General features: G+C 25.9%; 1 protein-coding gene across 1 annotated transcript; it reads left to right on the top strand.

Moving 5' to 3' along the window:
* The first annotated feature begins 776 nt into the window (after positions 1–776).
* Positions 777–14,349, top strand: LOC145835245 (replication factor C subunit 3-like). Its single transcript, XM_082942809.1, has 8 exons — positions 777–921; positions 1,181–1,355; positions 4,074–4,149; positions 9,697–9,816; positions 10,022–10,152; positions 10,352–10,466; positions 11,216–11,338; positions 13,991–14,349. The coding sequence occupies exons 1-8, from the start codon at positions 783–785 to the stop codon at positions 14,177–14,179; spliced, it is 1,068 nt and encodes a 355-aa protein (XP_082798935.1). The 5' UTR covers positions 777–782; the 3' UTR covers positions 14,180–14,349.
* The last annotated feature ends 7,295 nt before the right edge of the window (positions 14,350–21,644 follow it).

The raw sequence follows: 21,644 nt of genomic DNA, 5'->3' as shown, positions 1-21,644 counted from the left end.
ATTTTAATATTTTCAAGTTAATTGAAATTTAAAATTTGGCGTTTTAAGTTAGTAGAGTAGATTTTATATAAATTAGCTGAATCCTAAAAATAATTCACAGTTTTTACTATAAATATTCCTTAAAAAACTAATATCACCTTATGTTTAAAATATCTTGAGCCTCTTTTGCGTTAATTAGGTTATAAAGTTATACTTAAAAGGTTTTATTGCGACTTAATAAGAAAGTTAATTTTTTCTTGAAGATTAAGCAAGCATTTGTACTTATGCTACAAAATATCATCAAACTTTTTTGAAAGATATACTTTGTTTACAATATGAATGGTTAAGTTTAAGATAACATTTTTTATTAAAATTATAAAAATTTAAACATTCATTTTACCTAAAAATAAAGTTTCGTACTATTTAATTCATTTTCAAAATTAAAACTATTAAGTTTTTAAATTTATTTTCAAACTAGATAAATAAGTTTAAAAGTTTTTAAATCAATTGTTGTTTAAGGAAATTGCATACAACTACTTGAGTAACTGAATCATTTAAAATTTATAACTTTTTTAAAGAATTTTTGTAATCAGTATGTATTAGAAACAATTTTTTTACACTGAAAAGTGTTTTTTGTAATAGATTTCTCAATCTTTTTAATTAAGTTTTCAATACATTACAATAATTAATTATTAATAATAAAGTTTCATACTTAAAAAGTAATAGTTCCTTGAGTATTTGTTTAGACTGTTTTGTATAAGTTAAATAAAAGTTAAAACAAATGCAGGCATAAAGTAAACAAAATGAGTTTATGGGTAGACAGGTATAGACCAAAGTCTTTCAAAAAACTTGATTTCCACAAAAAACAAGCACAAGACCTCAGTAAACTTGTAAATGCTGGAAACTTTCCTCATTTGCTAGTGTTTGGACCATCTGGTGCTGGTAAGTTGTTTGATGTAAAGTATGTCTGTAAAAAATAGTATATAATTACCTAACATAATAATAATCTTTTAATGTTATAACAATTAAGCTATTGTTATTTTTGATTTTAATTAGTTTTTATGCTTATTCTTATTTATAAATTCTTAAAATAACCATAATTACTAAAGTTTTATATAAAAACTTACAATGTAAATAATAAATAGTTTATTCTTATCTAATGAAGTTTGCATTAAAATTTAAAAAAAATTGCTTGAATCAGGTAAAAAAACTAGAATAATGTGCTTATTGAAAGAACTCTATGGAAGTGGAGTTGAAAAACTTCGAATAAAAAAACATGAATTTACAACTCCTTCTAAAAAAAAACTAGAAATTGCAACACTAGCTAGTAATTACCACATCGAAGTCACTCCGTCAGATGCTGGCATGCATGACAGGTTTTTATTCTTTTTTTTTCTTATACCTTGGGTGCATAATCTTAAACTACACAGTACACTATATTTATATATAATTGTTTTTTTATCTTATTAATTTATTGCTTTAACTCTATAGATTTTATTTTTCAAAACTTTTATATTTTAGATTTAGAATTTAGTTCTAATTATCTAAAATAACTTGAGTTTTTATTTTTAAATATATAAAGTTTTACATTTATAGAACTAATATATTGTTTTCGTTTTGTCACTTGAATGTGAAAGTTGTTTCATTTATAACAAAAGCATTCTAATTTTTTTACTTTAGTTTACTAAACTCTAAAAATCACAATAATTTAGAAAAAGCTTTACTTTTATAAACTAAGTTTTTTTTTTTCTTAATTTGATGTATAATAAATTTAAACTTTTTTATAAATTTAGTATTTTTTATGTCTTCAGTTTTTTTAATTTTGTTGTTAAGTGCTTACAACTTTTATAAGCAGGGTTGCCACACGATCAGAAAATCAGGAAAAACTAAAAAAAATGACAAAAGTCAGGAAAAAATGGGGTTTTTAAAAAAAGTCAGGAATAGTCAGGAAATTTGACAAAATTAAAAAAAAAGGTCAGATTTTGTTAGATTAATTTACAAAATTTCTTACTTTCCAAGCCTTCAAATAGTAAAATATTAGTTGAAAATATTTTAAAGTCAGATTAAAATTATTAAATTTTCCTAGAAATTTACAAAATTTCCAATGCCTTCATCTGGTTTAAATTAATAAAATATCCTTTGTAAAACTCCAAAATTTTTTCTATTAACATACTGAACAACTACCCTACTTGAACAAGCAGTTTTTATATGCTCTTTAGTATTGATGATCTGTGGTAAGAACACTTCCATAGTGAAACTGTGGTATATACATGAAAATTTTCTTGCATTTATTTAGTTGTGTGATATCTCTTATGTAGCTTAACCAGAGTACCCAGCCTGTTGTTGCTTTTATGCATGAGAACATTTCGTGCCTGGTAATTAAATTGCTGTGCATCATTATGAAAGACATGATAGTTACAAACCTCAGCTTAACCAGTTATTCAAGGTTGAATTAAACGATCAAGCTTCCCTAAAACTTGTCCTTGATCTTGGCTGTGCTGCAACCAATTTGCTTGCAAATTTGAGGAAAAAAGACCTAGTTGAGGAACAAAAGGTCTTAAATTGAACATAAATTATAGATTATTAGTTATAAAAGCGGTTGAAAATCTCTGGAGCAGAATGGCTATTGGAAGTACTTTTGTAAAAAATATGTCATGCCTAAATCCGCATAGTCTTGAAAAAAATAGGAGTCACAATTGTTGTTAAGCATTTTGCCAACATTGTGCACTTCTTAACATAGTAAAAAATGTGCTCCAACTCTGTAGGTGATACTAGCATTGAACAATTTAGAACTTTGGTAAATTGTCCAATGAATGCATTAAAGTTCAAGAGCTTTAAGCAAATGGAAGAATGTTTGGACCAGTTCTATTTTGAAACATTAAAATTTCCTGACAAATCTTCTCTCTGAAAGTTGTTGCAACCATTATTTGTGTTGCACAATGACCAGGCTGAGGTCAAACTAGATTAAGTATTAACAAAGCTCTGCTTGAAAACAGTATGAAATGAGAAACTATTACATCTATAAGAGGAGTTAAAGATTATATGTATGCGTACAAACTTGAACTGTATCAAGTTAAAAGTTGCGAGTATTTTACTGATAGAGCTCTTTATTGCAAATACATCAATCATACACAGATGGTTCAAGTTATGTAATGGAAGTTAGATGATTAGATGCTTCAAAATAAGAACTGTTGTTTTAACCTGTATAAAAATAAGATTGGAAGGTTTGTATAGTTTTTAGTGTTTGATTATGTATATAAGAATAAGTTTAACTTAAGAGTTTAGACTTAGAAAGGAAAATTTTAGTTAAAAGTCAGGAAATGTTTCCCAGCTTGATCTGTGGCAACCATAATAAGCCTTTAATGTTAAAAACATATTTAAATTATGTTTTGAATATGTTGTTTGAATAAACAGTTTTATTTTTAACAACAAGCAATATAATTTTTTATTTCTTGCAAATATTTTCAAATTATTTACCAAAAATTTTTTACAGTGTTTTAGAACTTAAATTAAGTCACAATATCTATCAATATAAGAGGTCTTTTAGTATTTATTGTATAATAGAACTAATTAAAATAGTAGTAGGTGTCGTAATATATGTAATTTTTAAGCCAATCAATTAATATCTTTTGTCAGTGTTTTTACTAATGCATTTACTACTAATGCATAAACAAATTACTGTTAAATACTTTTATTAAACTTCTTTATTCAATTTAAAATTTATTGTTTTTGTGTACTTTGATTACTAAAATATCTATAAAATAATAACAATTTGCAAAGAAAAGTTCGACAGAGTTTTCAATTCTTTATTTATAAGCAAAGGAAACTGTATTTTTAGTTTAACACAGAGAAACGTATGTCTGTGTCAATAAGGCTATTGCTTAACAATTGAATGTTACAATCTAATAAATTTAATTTGTGCATATCATTTTTAGCAATAATGTTAGTAATATAATATTTTCAAAATTCAGATTTTTTAAACATATTAGTTGTGGTAAGTTTTAATAAAATATAATATATATTTTAGTTTAAAAAAGTCTTACTTCTTATGAAAATTGCGTTTATGAAAAAAAATAATGGTTTAATTTTAATAGAGTAGTGATTCAAGAGTTGATAAAAACAGTAGCACAATCAAATCAACTTGAAATTGGATCACAAAGAAACTTTAAGGTAAAAAGTAAAAAAGTTTCTTTAGTTTTAAATTTCTACAATAAAATTTCAAAATTAAAGTTAAATTTTATAATAATAAGAACTAAAGAACAATCAAATGTTTTAACTTAGCGCAAGACAAGAATTATATACAAATTTACATAAGTAGTAATTTATAAAGATTATTAGTACTGTATAGTTCTGTAATTTTAAGGCAAAATTTTCAAGTATTTTTTTTACAAATAATAGTTAAAGTTAAACTAGTATAAAGTTTTTAATCAAAGTCTTTCATTTAAAAATATTAGAAATAATGCGTAATATATAAAATAGTTGATGCATATCTCTAAATTACCTAAATAATTTTTAAGTCACTTTTGCATAATTTGTTAACGTTTTCTGTGTACTTTAATTTATTTTTTAGTTTAATTAGTGAAAAAGCCAACAAGTAAAATCGAAGTTTAAAATTGTTATTTGCTTTTTGCCAATTAATTATATATGTTTATTTGTGTATTTGAATTAATCATGGTTACCAAAAAGTCTAAACTCCTAAAAAAAACTTGGAATTTGACAAACTAGGCAAAAAAAAAGAAGGAAAGAGCTAAATTTTGAACCAAAATCACCAAAAAACTTCGAATTTTCAACTAATTTCAGATGTAAAGTAACAAATATCGATTACATACAATAAACTAATCATAAAAATAAATTTTTTGTTGTATAATTTAATGTTTTTTGTCATTAAAAGACACCCTCTAAGTAGCTTTACAATATCTATTCAATGTATTTATACTATGTAAAACGGTTTTCTATCTTAAATTTAATTATGTACTAAAAATGGAACAAAAAGCTATTTTTCAAAAAACCTAGAGAAATTTGTAAATCCTTGAAAAACTTTATAAAAAACCTTTGGCAACCCTGATTTATTAAAAGTAATTTTTTGAACTGTTGCCTTGATACTCCTAAAAATGCATCTCAAAAGAACTACAATTTGGTGTTGGTAACCAATTCATAATTTATCGATCACAAAGTTAGATAAATTATATAAAGTATATTTATATGTGTGGTTAAGAAACAACATTTTTGAGAAATTTTGAAAATATGAGAAACTTATTTTGTAGGAGTAAATTATAGATATTGAATTTCTTTTTAAACAAGTAATTGTTTTTTATAGCCTTAATTTTACTAAAGTTAATGCAATATTTACAAAATATTAGTATGTCATTCAGTACAAATGCTTCAAAGTTTCTGAATTTCTAAAAGAAGTTTTAGATTTTTTCGTTTTGATGGATATTATTACTGGGTAGCTTTCTAAATTACACGAAGACACTTATGCACGAGGGGATAAAATTGCACGAAGATAAAATTGCACGAAAGGTCACTTTTGCACGAGCAGACAATTTTGCACTGAGACAATTTTTCATGGGTTAAATTTTTATTTTTTTATTAATTTTATTATTTTTTTTTTACTCTCACTTTTACCCCTTGGTCAGTAAGTTTTTTTTTGTTTCTAGTTTTAATTTTTATTTTTATTTTTACTATAACTGTTGTCCCTAACCCTTACCCTCGATTTGTAGCTTTTTTTTGTTTATTTAGATTATTTTAAATTTTTTGAATTATAATCTTTAATAGTTTTTTTTTATTTTTACTACCGCTGTCACCCCTAACCCTTACCCTCAGTCAGTAACTTTTTTTTCTTATTTTTATTAAACTATTTTATTGTTTTTTTTTTTTTTGTTTATTTATTTATTTTTTATTTTTTACTCTCGTGCAAAAATTTAATTCGTTCAAAGTTGATCGTTGGTGCAAAATCGTCTTCGTGCAATTTTGTCTTCGTGCAAATTAGACCCGTTCCCATTATTACTTTCTTACCTGATAAATACACTCTACTCTTTGCAAGAAATTCTTGAATACATTATTTCAGATTTGGTGCGCATCAGGCCAATTCAGGCTAAATCAGTTTTTTTTTTTTGAAAAATTTTTAAAAATGTCAGTTACTTTCAGCTATTTTGCTTGAAAATTTTAGAATTTCAGTTTATGTCATTTCAAATTCTTTAAAACTTCTGAATTAAAATAAATTTGAGAATAATTTTTATTTTTCTTGAGTAAATCTTAAGAAGGTGAATTTGTTTCTAAATATAAATTTAGTTATTAAAGGTAAAATCAGTCAGTATTTGTAAAAACAAATTCTTAAAACATTATCTTATGAATCTCTAAAAGAATTTTTAGAATCTTTATTATTTTATTTTGAGTAGATTATATACGTCATAATTATGAAAATTAAAAAAAAATACAGTTTAAACATTACAGTTAATTCAACAACTTAGCTGTTTGTTTGAATTTGTTTACATCAGCTATGTTTTTCAGATCTTAGTTGGTTTAATTTTTTTAATTTCAAATTTAGAAGCTTTATACTAAATTCTTTTAATATTAAAGCTCTTAGCAGTTTATTAATGTATTTTACTGTTTTTTATTTAAACTTGTTATATTCAGAAGACTAAAACTTATCTTTTAAATATAAGTTTCTATCCATATATTCATAGTAGAATTATATTTTAATAGGATAATTACAATGACCAGTTAAAAATGTTGAAGTTGCTGGGTAAGCGATTGATAGATGTTGAAAAATAACTTTGTTAAGTGTTTATTTTCTTTAAAAGTAGTGTTTGTGAAATTTTTATTTTGTTTATTTACTAATTAAGACCCCCCCCCCCGATACCCAAAATGAATTCTAAAGAGGATTGAAAAATATCAAGCTAAATCAGTCAAAATCAGGTTAAATTAAAAAAAAAATCGCGCACGAACCCTGCTGTTTGTACAAAGGCAATATCATAAAGTGAGTGTATCAGTGTCCCTATTATTAAATTTATTTAAGAAATTAAGAACAGTCGAGCTAGCATTGTAAAATTAAAAGTTTGAATATGTCTGTAGCACTTTAATAACAATTCAAGTTCGAAAAACTAAAACTTTTAAGATATTTTCTCTAGTCATTTCTAGTTAACTAAATATTTGGAATGAAAAAAAGTTAAAAGTGTGCTGATAAATTATATTATTAGTACGTTCTGCAGATAAAACTAATCTAACAGGTTATGTGGTTTATTGTTTATTTGTTTATTGTATTGTCAGTCTAAATTAGTGATCTACCGGATCCAGGATCAGTATCCGACTGTTTTTTGCTTGGATCCGGATCTGGCCAATCCTAAATTTAAAAAAATATCTGGATCCGGAGGGTCCCAGCTGAGATTTGACCGGATTCAGATCCTGTTTATTGAAATAATTTATCTTTCGACTATTGGCTTCTTTCAGCTTTATACTTAGATTATTGTGTTTTTGCTTAGATATCTTTTTTTTAAGAAGTCTTTACTGCTCTTTAGCGTCTTTTAAATTTTTAACAAAACTGTTGTTTTCGACAGTGTCATAATTTGTTTTTATAAACATTTATTTTTAAAAAGATTGCATTTTTGAAATGAAATTATATTTCAAATACTTGTGTAAATAAAAAAAAGAACGCATCATATTAAGAATATTATAAAAAATAGGAACTGAAATTTTGTAAAATATTTTGAATTACTGATTTTATTTAAAAGAACAATAAGAAAGATTTATAGAATTAAAAAATGCTTTTTTTTAAATTGATTTTGGCTTGAAAGTTTTGGCTTTGAAAAGACTATAAAAGTTAAAAGAAAGTGTCAAGTATTAAGAGGTTTACAATAAATTTGATTCCAATTATCTTAGTACAGCTGAAGAATGGCAACTTGTTAGCCGCATTATTGAACTGCTTAAGCCTTTTTACATAGTAAAGCAGCAGTGTAGTCGAAACAACGCATTGCTGTCAAGTGTGTTTCCGCATGCAAAAGTACTGATTTTTTATATTTTAAAGCGAATAGTCCACCAGGTCCAAATGGTTCTAAAACCTTAGCAACCTTGGCAGAAAATATAGAAAATACTTTAAAAGAAGTTTGTGAGATAAAAAACAGCTCACATTTAAACCTTCATGATTGCAGCTTGTTGTTAGTCACAACAACTGTTGATCCACGATATCGACTTTTTTTTTCTCTAATCTCAAAAAGGAGGTTGAAAGGCTGTTGAAACTATTAGTAAAAAAACCTAGTCGTCGTAAGACTTGTCAAAATAGTCACTTTCAACTAGTACCCCCTCTTAATCCTAAAACCTATCTCAAAATGATGTTCCCGATAATTTTATATCGTTCTACTCCATATTTGAAACAAAAACGAGTACAGCCACTCACGAGTAACAAGATTCAGTTGATCAGTAGATGAAGACAGAAGTTAAAGTTTTTTTTTGCTGACCAAAATTTACTTAAACTAAAGAAATTATAGTCTTATCTTGGTGGAAGTCGAACAACAAAATATACCTATATTTTGCTACGTTTGCAAGGAAGTATATTTCATCTCCTTCATCTTCTGTTTATTATGAAAGCTTGTTTTCTGAAGCTGGTAACTTGTACGAGCAAAAGCAAAATCGATTGCTTTCAAAGACCAGCGAAAAACTTTTGTTTTTTCATCACATCTTCAAAAAGCTAGAATAAGTTTCTTTGTAGCTTAATAATCTAGTTATGATTAATTTTTATTTACTAAATTACTAACTTTTATATATCAAAACAGATGCTAAAGAAGTTCATCTTGATCTTTTAGTTATAACTTTTGTATATAAAAGTTTAATTTAAACTTATCACAACTTAAATTAACTAAAGGTCGTTATTTTTTAAGCATTTTAACATTTAATTTTTTTTACATCATACAAGGTACAAAGTTTAAGTTCATTCGAATAAATAGCTTGAGATCATATCTTAAATTAAATTTCGAATAGATAGATTTTTTGTTTGTGTTCAAAATAATATACTTTAACAGTAACATTGTTTCTCTTTAAAACAAGATATATAGTTAGTTTTTTTACTAAACTATTATAGTTACAATAATTAACTTTTCTAAGTTTCTTATCTTTTAACGCTACACAAAGCTTAAAATTTTTCGGATCCGGATTCGGTAGATTAAAGTCTAAATAGTTCTTAAATTGCAATGTGAGTCTAAATTTTCAAAGTTTTGCTTACGAACCCTGAAAAATGTTTGCAATTACAGTAGAATTATTTTCTTATATATAAAGCTGTATTTAATTTTATTTTGCAACAAACATTTAAATGTATATGTATAACATACACACATCAAAAGTATACTTGGTGATATATTATTTTGTAGTAGAACACGGTCAGTCTACTCTAATTAAATGTTTGCGTGGTTTTTTTATTCGTATAGTAAACTAAACTAAATAATTTTAAGATGTTAAATAATTGAACTGAGTATAAAAATGCTAGGCAGCCTAGACTTTGATGTAATTTTATTTTGCTTGTAATATTAATTTATTTGACGAAAACGAAAATAAATCAAGACAGCTTCATTTTGTTATTAACAATGGTAGTTTTTGGTATAGTTACTTTAAGTCCAGTTTTAAAATAATTTATAAAAAAAAAAATTGTTGTAGTTAAAGTGTTTTTTTCTTCTGCGTGTTATAAAAAGTTTTGAAAAGATGCGTTTTAAATGCTGCTAATAAAAACAGGTAGTTGTGGTGAATGAAGCTGATAGATTGACAAAGGAGGCACAGCACGCTCTTCGTAGGACCATGGAAAAATACATGAGCACGTGCAGGCTTATTCTGTACTGCAATTCAACTACTAAGGTGATTTTGTTGCTTTTATTTATTTTTCAACATGAAATACTTCTAACTGTTTTATATGTTTTTTGATCATGATGTATCTTAGTTTTAGTGAAATTAGTTGCTAATAAATAAATAGTATATTTTTTTTATAAAAGAAGATACCAAGTTTTAAGGATATTTCTTTGAATAAAATTAGAAGTTGTTGAACAAATTTTTTTACAAATAGATGATTCCTGCGATCCGGTCAAGATGTTTGTCAGTAAGAGTAGCTGCACCAACAGAGATGGAAATTGTTAATATCTTGGAGTCAACTTGCCAAAAAGAAGGCTTAACTATTCCAAGAAAACTCGCAACAAGGTTTGTTGAAACTAATTTTAAGTTTTATTTTATTTTACTAAGTTTCAATAATTTTATAATTTAGTAATTTTTTCTGTGTAATATATAATTTACATTGTATTTACGTACTACCTAGAAATACGTTGACAAAAAAATCAAAACTATTGTTAGTGAGTTTAAAAAGTTATTTGGTCAAATGTTGTTTTTTGAAAACTATTAGGATAGCAGAAGTTTCGGATAGAAATCTTCGTTTAGCTCTTCTAATGTGTGAAACCTGCAAAATTGACCAGTACCCTTTCACTGAAGATCAACAAATACTGGAGCCTGATTGGAAAGTTAGTTATTATGCCTAGTTTCATTAAAACTTCGTTTTAAAAATCATTAAATCTATTAAAGCATTTAAAAGCAAAAAACTTTGTACTATACACTTTTATTTTTATTAATAAGTAGATTTTATTCTATACTAATATACTTTTCATATTATAATTTTATTTTTAACTTAATTTAACAAAGCGAAAAATTAGAGCTTTTTCTTGTGAGATATACGCCTAAGCAAGTTTTTGATAGTAATAAGAATAAACAAGTCATAACAATTGGCGTTTACACCGTTTAACTTAATTTTTACGACTATCAAAAAACAACATAGAAAAGTATATAAATGTTGCAACGCTTTAAAAAATTCTAATAAGGTTTGTTAATAAGTTTTACAAAAAAATGTTATTACTTAGTCGTTTTGTAGTTAAACAAAACAAATTTCTCAAAATAAAAGAAGCCAAAAATTTATATTATTTAATGTTTGAGTGATAGATACTTGTTTTAATTCTACAAGTATATATGATACAAGGATGTAGCTTATTTTGCAAGTTATTTGCCAGTCTCATTTGGCGTTTGTGGCAATGTATATGCAATAAATACCGATTAAAAGTAAATCCTAAATATTTATAACTTTGATTATTTATTAAATATGCATTATATGTATTAAAAGTTAAACCTAATTACTTTTTTGTGTTTTAAAACAGGACCTTAAAATTTAGGTCTTGAGAAAATTTGGATGATATATGTGCATTAAAACTTAAATATTTAGGTCTATGTGAGAGAAACAGCAAACTTGATGATTAACGAACAAACAACACAACAAGTTATGGAAATCAGAAAAAGAATGTATGAACTAATTTCCAAGTGCATACCTGTTGATATGATCATCAGAGTAAGTTATTGGTATGCGCATTTAAAAAAATACTGCACAGCATTACTAGTTTATAAAATATTTTAGTTATTATTAAAATTTTTTTGTATTTTTTATTACTATAAATTGTTTTTATAAATTGGTTGCAAATTTAACTAAACTTTTAAGTTGATTTTAAAGATTTATGATAAAAATTGTGTTTAATTAGTTTGTTGAAATCTTCTTTCATGGTTTGTATTAGTTTACTAAAACTATACAGCAAATTTGTATTTTTATCCTATTAATACGGTTTTACCATAGTTAATATGTATTTTCGAGTTTTAAATAAAATTAAATCAATTTAACTTTTAGTACTATTGAATCCTAAGTTCCAAAAAGAAGTAGTATTTTTTATATAATTCTTAAAAATTCTCATAATATTTAGTTCAGTGCTTCTGAAATACAGTGCGACGCCTCTTTGGGGTTCCGCAAAGCCTTTCGAAATTGAAAAAAAAATTTGAAAGAAAAATTAAAAGCAACAATACGTTTATAAATCTACTCTTTATAAGTTGTTATAGATTAAATTAAAAGAAAGTTTTCAAAGTAAATTTTTTCTTTTTTTGTTTAATTTTATTTGAATTTTGTCGTTTATATTTTTATTGTTATTGTTGCTTATCTTAGTTAAATTACTGATCAACTGTTTCATGTATGTGTTTATGAATTGTGAATGTCTAATTAATTTTTGCTTAACTATGCTAATTAGTGTTAATTAATTTTTTCTGATATAACCTCTAACTATTTATTTACTCAAAATTTAATCTTAAAATTAGTTGCTAACAAAAGTAGTTGAAAAGCGTTAGCCGAAATCGATTTTATTTGTTGTTTGCTTTAATAAAGATGTTTTTGAATGAATATTGTCTCAGATTTCTGTACAAAAAATAAAACATAAATCACAAAACTTCAAAAAAATGGAACATATTAAATGGAAAACATATATAATTATAGCATTCATTGATCTTCTTAGTGTGTATCTAGCGGTAGGACTTTTAATGGGTATTCATTATTAATAGGTGTCCTGATTGCGCAAATTTTTTGAATTTCTATTTTTAGTGAAGTCATAACGAAAGTCATAAAGAAAAGTTGAAACAAAGGCCAGATGTTTCAAAAACCTATGTGAAAATTTAGATGCTGACCATCTGCGACTTCTTTATCACAACGAAGTTTGCTGGCTGTCGAAGGGGCGGACATTGGTTCGTCTCGTTGAATTAAAGAAGCAGGTATTCACCTTTCTTAAAGATGAAGGCTCAGAATTAGTGAAGTTCTTTGAAGATGATGTTTTCTGGCCAGGCTAGCTTATCTCACCGATATTTTCGAAGAATTGAACGCTTTGAACTTAAGCATGCAAGGGAAGCAAAATTACATTTTTGTCAAGACAGACAAGATTGAGGCGTTTAAAAATAGAATTAACTTTTAAAAGAAAAAGGTTAGCAATGGTAATTTTGCGATGTTTCACCGGTTTGATAAAGCCAATGAAAATTGCATAGAATTCAACTTCTCTGACGAAATATACAACCACCTTGATCTTTTGTCTATAATGTATCAACATTATTTTCCTGAAGATGTACGCATCGGAAAGTTTATGGATTTTGAATCCTTTTATGTGTGGTATTGCTTCTGAAGAAAAAATCTTCCTACAGATACAGAAAACGAATTGCTGCAACTATCTGAAGATAGCAATTTAAATTTGAGTTTCAAATGAAAGGAGCTTTTAGATTTTTGAATATGTGCAATTTCAGAGTACCCCGTCTTAGCAAAGCGTGCAGTAAAATTTCTTTTACCATTCACTACCACTTATCTTTGCAAGTCCGGCTTTTCGCATGTAACAAACACTAAAACGAAGCAAAGGAACTGTATGCTGACTCCAATCTTATCTGCCTGTCTCTGTCTCAGTCTATCCAAAATCTAGCCGCGCATTAACATGCTTGTTGCTAAGGGACAAGTTCAAGTTTCGCACTAAAAGTTTTTTATTTATTTTTCGTTAGGCATCTTACCCGTTTATTACAGTAAAATGTGAATTTGATTAGGTTCATGTTCATTTCGTTATTGTTTGTAGCTCTCATTTTTTTTTTATTATGCAAGGAAAGATTTTTATGACGTTGCGATTAATCATGTTTGTTTTCGTTTATTTATTACAGAATCATAAAATACCTATTGCCTTTGGCACACTTTGAGTTTGACTAGACTTAATACTATTACAATCGGTATGATTTCTAACAATGATATAGTTTTGCTAAAAAATTCGTTTTTTATTGAAATTCTTTCGTTTTTTGCAAGAAATATTATATTAAACATTTAATGTAAAATTAAATTAGGGGCTCCGCGGTAAAGTTGAACTTTGGAAAAGGGTTCCGCCACTAGAAAAAGGTTCAGAAGCACTGATTTAGTTGATTGTATATTATACGTTTATGCAAACATTTTGAAAAAGTATTTTAAAAACACTTTCTGTATCTCAATAAAAAGTTTGAAACTTATAAATTAGAAACTAGCCTTAATAAAACTGGGATCAGTTTTTTAGTAGTTGAAAAATATATGTACATGATAAAAGAGTACTGTGTATGTTTTTGAATTACTGAGCAAAAAAAGCTTTTATAGCATTACTAGAGCAAGCGAGAAAACATTTTGTGCTTCCATCAGGTATTGTACGACGAGTTGTCGAAGAACGTGGACGGATCATTGAAGAGGGAGCTGACGAACATTTGCGCCGAATACGAGCACAAGGCGGCGCTAGGGAGCAAAAAAATTTACCATTTGGAGGCGCTAGTGTGCAAGTTTATGTGCGTTTACAAAGAGTTTTTGCAAGAAGGATTTGCCAATATGTTTTGATTTTCTTTGTTAAGTTTTTTGAGTAAACTTTGCAAATTTAGATAAAATTTTCTAAAAATTTATAGAAAGGACAGAATGAAATTTGGTTAAGGTTTTTTGATTTTTTTACAGAATAGTTTTAATATAAATATAGAAAAGTTATTTTTATTGTATAATTTATTGAATAAACTTTATAATATATGTTGTCGAATATAGTTTTCAAATCATAATAAATTATTCGTAACGTTTACAATATTTTGTTTTAAACTAAGACTCAGCAAGGCTACAATAGTTTCTGTTGGAACAAATAAACTGACTACAGGGTTGCCCACACTCAGTATACTCAGGTTTTTTGACTTTATTTTAAACTCTCAGGGTTGCCACAAGGTCAGGAAAAATTAAAATAAATGACAAAAGTCAGGAAAAACTGGGGGGTTTTGAAAAAACATCAGAAAGTTTGACAAAATTTTAAATTAAGTCAAATTTTGTCAGTTTAAACTTACAAAATTCCTTATTTTCCAAAACCTTTAATTAATAAAAAATCCTTTAAAGTCAGACTAAATTTGCTAAATTTCTCTATAAATTTACAAAACTGTTAAATTTCTAATGCCTTCATGTGGTATATATTAATAAAGTGTCCTTAATAAAACTGCAAAAATTTTTTATTAACATATTTAACAACTACCCTGCTTGAACAAGCAGTATTTGTAAACTTTTTAGTATTAATGATCTGTAGCAAGGACACTTCCATAGTGAAACTGTAATATAAACACAAAAATTTTCTAGCATAATTTTAAAATCATAGTGTTTTTTTTTGAAGTAAATAATTGAGGCAGCAGAATTGGAGGTAAAAATAAATGAGTGCGAAAAGAAATGAAGCCCACAAATTGTGGTTAAATTTAGAGAAAAGATTCTCTTCGACAAGTGTAGGGGCAGCAGATGAGAACGATTTAAATAAAATGAGGAAAATAGTTTTAACTGCCAAGAAAATGAAGCGGGATGCAGACTAGATGAAAAAACCATATCTTGATTAGATAAAGAAGTTGAATGCTAATAAAGAAACAGAGATAATAAGTTTTAGTACATAATAAAAAAAAAACAATTTTTGATTAGGTTCTTTATTCTTTTAAGGTTTTAATTGTAAAAGTTCGTTTTTGTTTTAAGGATTTTGTAGTTTAAGGTCGTTATTAATTTAAGGTTTTAATTGTAAAAGTTACTAAAATATTGTTTCGTTTATTTAGATATATTTTTGTTGTGAAATGCTAAAAAATTGTTTCTTTTTTCAGGCAAGCTGTGTTTATAAAGTAATAGTACAAGTATTTTGCTAATAGAGCTGTCTATTTCAAATACATCAATCATACACAGATGCTTCAAGTGATGTTATGGAAGTTTGATGATTTAATTCAGCAAAAAAAAACTGTTGTTTTAACCTGTATTAAAGTTAGATTGAAAGCTTTATATAGTTTCAAGTGTTAGATTATGTATTTGAGAATAAGTTTAAATTAAGAGTTTGATTTAGAAAAGTCAGGAAAATTTTAGTAAAAAGCCAGGAAATTTTTCTCAGCTTGATCTTTGGCAACCCTGAACTCAGGATGACTCAGATCAGTTTTGATTTCTTATAAAAATCTCAGGACAGATTTTTCTAAATCTAGAATAAGATTTGGTTGATCCAGTTTCAATATTTTATAATTTTATATACCCAAATTTGTTCAACAACATGATTTTTATTGATTTTGAAATTCTTGTTAAATTTTTTTAGCCTTGTGTTTAGCTCTTCAACAAACTTAAAAGTAATATTTTATTTTATGTTTTAAATCCTTAATTAAAATTTATCATGATTTGGGTTAATATAGTGAAACTATTTAGAAATGTAAAATTCTAACTATGCGGTAAAAAGTTTTAATATACTTTATAATTTTAGTTACTTATATAATTTAGTAAAATTATATTGTTTTATACGTCGTTAATTCATAGATAAAGTTGTTTGAATTAAGTTATAAATACTTGTTTTCAGTAAAAAAACTAAAAATCAAGTATAAACTAGTGTTTTCCAATCCAATAAAACAGTATTTCTCATAATTTTAGTGAACATCGAATTTGATAGCATACATATACAACCTTTCTTTTAATCATTAAGAAGAAAAATAAGCATGAGGTATAAGTAGTTTGCGCCAGAGGTGAAATTTTTTTTTTAAGGATTAAAAAAAAACTCGGGATGAATCAGGTAAGTTATTTTGACTCAAGGAGTGGCAACCCTGTGACTATCACAAAACAATGGAAATATAAAGTAAACTTAGTACTACTGCTCAACAAAGAATATACTTACAAAAAATGTATAAAAAGAAGTCAATTAATAAAGTTAAAAAAATTCGTAGAGGAACAAAATTTAAGATTCAATTTTGCACAATTGATGTTGAGAACAAAGCAAGGGCGTGTCTAGACATTTTTCAAAGGTGGTTTTTCTTAGGTATGCACTGCCAGTTAAGTATGCATTATGCGTACTACGCAATATTTAGCCGAAAAAATCTGTGTTTAAAATGCTTTTTTCTGCTTAGAAATTAAAAAAACATATAAGTAGTAATAGACAAATATTATGTTTTTTTTTTTATTTGTTATACTGTATTAAGTTTAGATAAATTAAAACTTTAAGAACCAGAAAAAAGTTATGAACTTACAAATTGTATATCAAAATTCAAATCCATTATTTAAACAAGTATACTACATTAACTTGGAAAGAGAGTCAAAACTAATTTACATAAAAAATTAGTTGTAGTTGTAAAATGAGTATATTCTTTAATCTACACAGAGAAACAGTACATAAACATAATATTTAGAATATCTTACTTTTTTCTGTAAATATTTATTTTTATAAAGTTTGTTTTAGTTTAATTACAACATTTTTAATTTACTGTATTATCTGTATAAATATAAAAACCTTACAATTAAACTTATTATATAAATATAAATTTTTTCATATAGTAAATTGCTCGCTTCGAAATTAGAATAAAATACCTACTTAAATAGTTAAAACCTCAGCAATAAAACCAACTGATCCATTTTTTGACCAAATACTTTGACCTTTAACCGGGTTGCCACTCGGTCAGGAAATCAGGAAAAATTTAAAAAAATTACAAAAGTCAGGAAAAAATGGGGGGTTTTGAAAAAAAGTCAGAAAAAGTCAGGAAATTTGATAAAATTAAAAAAAAAGTCAGATTTTTTCAGTTTAAATTTACTTAATTCCTTCTTTTCCAAAGCCTTCAAATGGTAAAAACTAATTAAAAGTCTATTAAAGTCAGAAAAAAATCCAAAATTTTCCTAGAAATTTACAAAAATATTTAATTTTATTTCCAATGCCTTCATCTGGTATAAGTTAGTAAAATATCCTTTATAAAACTGTAAAAATTTTCTATTAACATATTGAACAAGTACCCCACTTGAACAAGCAGATTTTGTAAGCTTTTTAGTATTGATGATCTGTAGCAAGGACACTTCCATAGTGAAACTGTGATATATACACAAAAGTTTATTCTAGCATAATTTTTGAGTCAAGGTTTTAATTGTAAAAGTTCCTTATATGTCGTTTGTTTATCTAGATACATTTATGCTAAGAAATGCTAAAAAATTGTGTCTTTTTTCAGACAAGCTGTGTTTATAAGGTAAAAATTCAAGTATTTTGCTGATAGAGCTGTTTATTACAAACATCAATCATACACAGATGGTTTAAGTGATGTACTGGAAGTTTGATGATAGAATTCAGCAAAAAAAAAACTGTTGTTTTTAGCCTGTATTAAAATTAGATTGAAAGCTTTATATAGTTTCAAGTGTTAGATTATGTATTTTAGAATAAGTTTAATTTAAGAGTTTGATTTAGAAAAGTCATGAAAATTTTGGTAAAAAGTCAGGAAAAGTCAGGAAATTTTTCTCAGCTTGATTAGTGGCAACCATGCCTTTAAACAGAAGACATGGGAAGCAGAAAAGTTTTTTTATTGAGCCATACTGTCATACCAACTGTTGTTGAATTTTCTTACCTTGAGTTATCTGTTTTTTTTACTAGGTTAAACTATTCAAATTTTATTTTTAAAAAGTTTGTTCCTGATTTAAGTGAATATTCCATTCTAAAGTTGTTACATTAGCAGTAGATAGATCTATCTAACTGTGCAAACTATATATATATTATATCAGAGAAAAATTGTATTAATAAATAGTCTTTTGTTCTATTTTATATATATAATTCTATGAGATATTCCAGACACTTTTTTAAAAGTTTTAGTATAAATCATGACAGTTACAATAATATATCTTTCTATCAATAATGTATCTTATTCTATTTGAATAAGATTTATTTAAGCACTGACGAGGTATTTGACCGAAACTAAGTTTGTAAAATAATTTTTTGAATGAGTATGTTCAAAATATATCTTTAGTAAAAATAAAGATATTATTTATAGATAATTTAAAACTCTTTTTATTAAACTTTATAAGCCAATTGGTTGAAACCTTGACTTAAACCACTAACTTTTTAAAAAAATTGTTATTTTATATTTAATCATTTTTTAAAACACTATAAATTAAAACTTCCCAATATTTTGATTAACTTTGTTGTTATTATACACTTTTTTATTTATAAATCAATAAATTGTTTTTATTAAAACTTTAGTATTAAATCGTACTGGAAGCTGTTAGTATTGTTTATTGAACGAAAAAAAAAAAGCGCTTAAATATTTGGTCATAGGACCTGATGTACGAAAAAACCTTTCGGTTATCGAGTCATACACCAGGATACAGTTTAAAGTCATGTCCAGGACAAAATGTTATAAAAATAAATTTTGAATATTTCAAAAATGAAGAATCAATTTTGTGGCCAACAGATATACATAAATAAAATAACTTTAATAAAAATATTGTAATACTATTAAATGATAAAAGAATAAATTGCCAGTTGGTGTAGTGGTATAAAGATGATTTTGAAAACTCTGAATTGAACTTTTCAAAGTTTAAAAGCTTCTTACAACATTATTATATATAATGAACTAAGTAAAATAAAACGTTAATGATTATAAAGGACATTTTTTAAGTAAAATTGTACTTACTAGTTGAAAAACAATACTTAATCAAAAGTTATTTACACTTAGTAACAATTTATAATAGGAACTTAGAGCATTATAGTAAAAAGTTTCCCAGAAAAAAATGCTACTTTAAAACTTTTACCTATCATTATGTCACCATTAAAATTTTATTTGAAATCTATTTCAGCTGGGTAAAAACGAGCATTTTTTGTTAAGGAAACTTATAATCTTTCAGTGTTATAAACTCAACATTCATTATTCAAAGTTTATTAAATAACCAAAACAAAGTCAATAAACAACTTTTTTAATGATATTCTACGAATTTTATATTGTTTCAGGGGGTTCACAGGAAACCAGTCAAAACACGCCCCTGGAACAAAGTAAAACAAAACTTACGGAATCAATTCCTGCCAAAGTTTTCATTTATAAGAATTTGAAACTGGAAGGTCTTATATAGGAAAAATTAAGGAACATAGAAGATAAGTTCTAAACACAAAGAAAGATTTAAAGAAAATAAGTTTAAACAGAAACACAATAATAGGAGCTGAAAAAACTTTATTTTTTTACAAAGTATCAAAACAAGTACACAAGTTTTCTTTATGACAGCTGTAATAAAAATTACAAAAAAAGATGTTTTAAGCTTCATAAACACCAAAAAGTAAAAATAATAGCGCCTGATTTGAAGCTTGAAGATATAATAAACTACCTTCCAAAAAAGCAATGCTACATCACGCTGAAACACAGAGAACTTTAATACGAAAACCAGAATAATGCTAAGTAACGCCTTATTTTCAAAAATAGGATAGATAACGAAGAATAAAATTTTAAATCAGTTGATCAGCAGCGAAGAAGTAAAATAGTTCAGTGGTACAGAAAACAAACTAAAAAATAGTCTATGCACCAAAAAAAAAATATACTAAACCAAGGATCGATATGATGCAAAAACTAAAAGTAGGCAACAGCAATCCATTCTTTAATAAAACTGTAAAAAAGCAGCATAAAGCTGACGTCTGAAAAATAGTCAGTCTTTACTTACTAAAAGAGTTAAACAATACTTCAATTACGCCAATCTTTTATTTAAACTATTTATTAAAAACTTTTATTTAAACAAAAAGTGGGAGAGAAAAAATGTCTTGAGGGTGCACGACAATTCAGATTTTAATAACTTTTATTTTTTGTGAATTACCTTTTTTATTATATATTCTTTCATCACCATAATCTTATAAGTTAGACCAAAATAATATTTTTTTTCTAAACCTAAGTAGTTTTTTGACATATACTAAAAGGAATTTTTAAACTCTCTTAAAAACAGCTATTTTTGTTAAAAAAAAAAGTTTTATCAACATTGTCTTAATAATTCGAGGTACATCAACATATTTTATAATTTTTAAGTTTAAGTTATTTCAAAGATGTGGACTAGAACAATTTGAGTTGTCAGAGTTCGAAATGTAATGTAATACCATCTTATTTGTTCAGTTGATGAATTAATTTGTGAAACACATATGTAACCCTTTATATTTTTGAAACTAAAACACACTTCAATAAACTTTTAGAGTGTATAAGTTATTATAGATATTAAGAGTAATTTTAAATATTTACAAAATTATTCTACTCAAACAAACTTTTAGATATGAAATCACTCATTAAATCAACAAACAAAGTGAAAGTTAAAAGTCTTGTTAAGCTTATTTACAAAAAGTATGATGAAGATAAATAAAAAAATGATAAACAAGATGTGTCATGTTAATTTATCACTTAATTACTGTTCGTTTTTTAATATAAGCGTAAGCTTTTTTCTCTCTTGTAACACATTTAATAGATTTTAGCAGAAAAATATAATGAAATAATAGGCTATAAAAGTAAAATTAAGATAGTCAACTTTATGGACTTGGCAGTTTTAATTTAGCTATAGATTATGACATGAATATATTTTTTGGATTAGATTTGTAATATACTACTTATTATGCAATTTGAAGTGGTACCAATTTACAAGTCTGGTAAAAAAAGTGATGTTAATAACTATTGACCTATTTCTCTTTTGTCTCCTTTTTCAAAAATTTTTGAGTCCTTAGTGTGTGAGAGAATGAATTTTTTTTTTGTCTTATGATGTTTTGCATAATAATCAGTATTGTTTTAGGAAAAATAGTACAACTGAGCTTGCTGTGAATCAGATTGTGGATGAGTTGATTGAGGCTGGTGAGAAAAAGTTAGTTAATTGTTCTGTTTTTTTAGATTTAGCAAAAGCATTCAATACGGTAAATCATTAAATACTCATGTCAAAATAAAAAGGTTATAAAGTTAAAGGATCTATGATAAATTTACTACAAAGCTACTTATATCATAGAAGCCAATCGACTGTTATCAATAATGTTGTGTCTGAGCGTGAAATTGTGAATGTTGGTATACCTCAAGGTTCTTGT

Source organism: Thalia democratica, chromosome 4 (genome assembly GCF_965202585.1).
Source record: "Thalia democratica chromosome 4, ktThaDemo2.hap1.1, whole genome shotgun sequence".
Lineage (NCBI taxonomy): Eukaryota > Metazoa > Chordata > Thaliacea > Salpida > Salpidae > Thalia > Thalia democratica.
The sequence above is the reverse complement of the archived record's forward strand: the minus strand, read 5'-3'. Positions and strand labels throughout refer to the sequence as shown.

What these genes read in the sequence shown, in the direction of transcription:
- LOC145835245 (XM_082942809.1), top strand. Translation starts at nt 783, where the DNA reads ATGAGTTTATGGGTAGACAGGTATAGACCAAAGTCTTTCAAAAAACTT. An exon ending in GATGCTGGCATGCATGACAG is followed by an intron (nt 1,356 to 4,073) that starts GTTTTTATTCTT and finishes TAATTTTAATAG; the next exon opens with AGTAGTGATTCAAGAGTTGA. An exon ending in GATCACAAAGAAACTTTAAG is followed by an intron (nt 4,150 to 9,696) that starts GTAAAAAGTAAA and finishes TAATAAAAACAG; the next exon opens with GTAGTTGTGGTGAATGAAGC.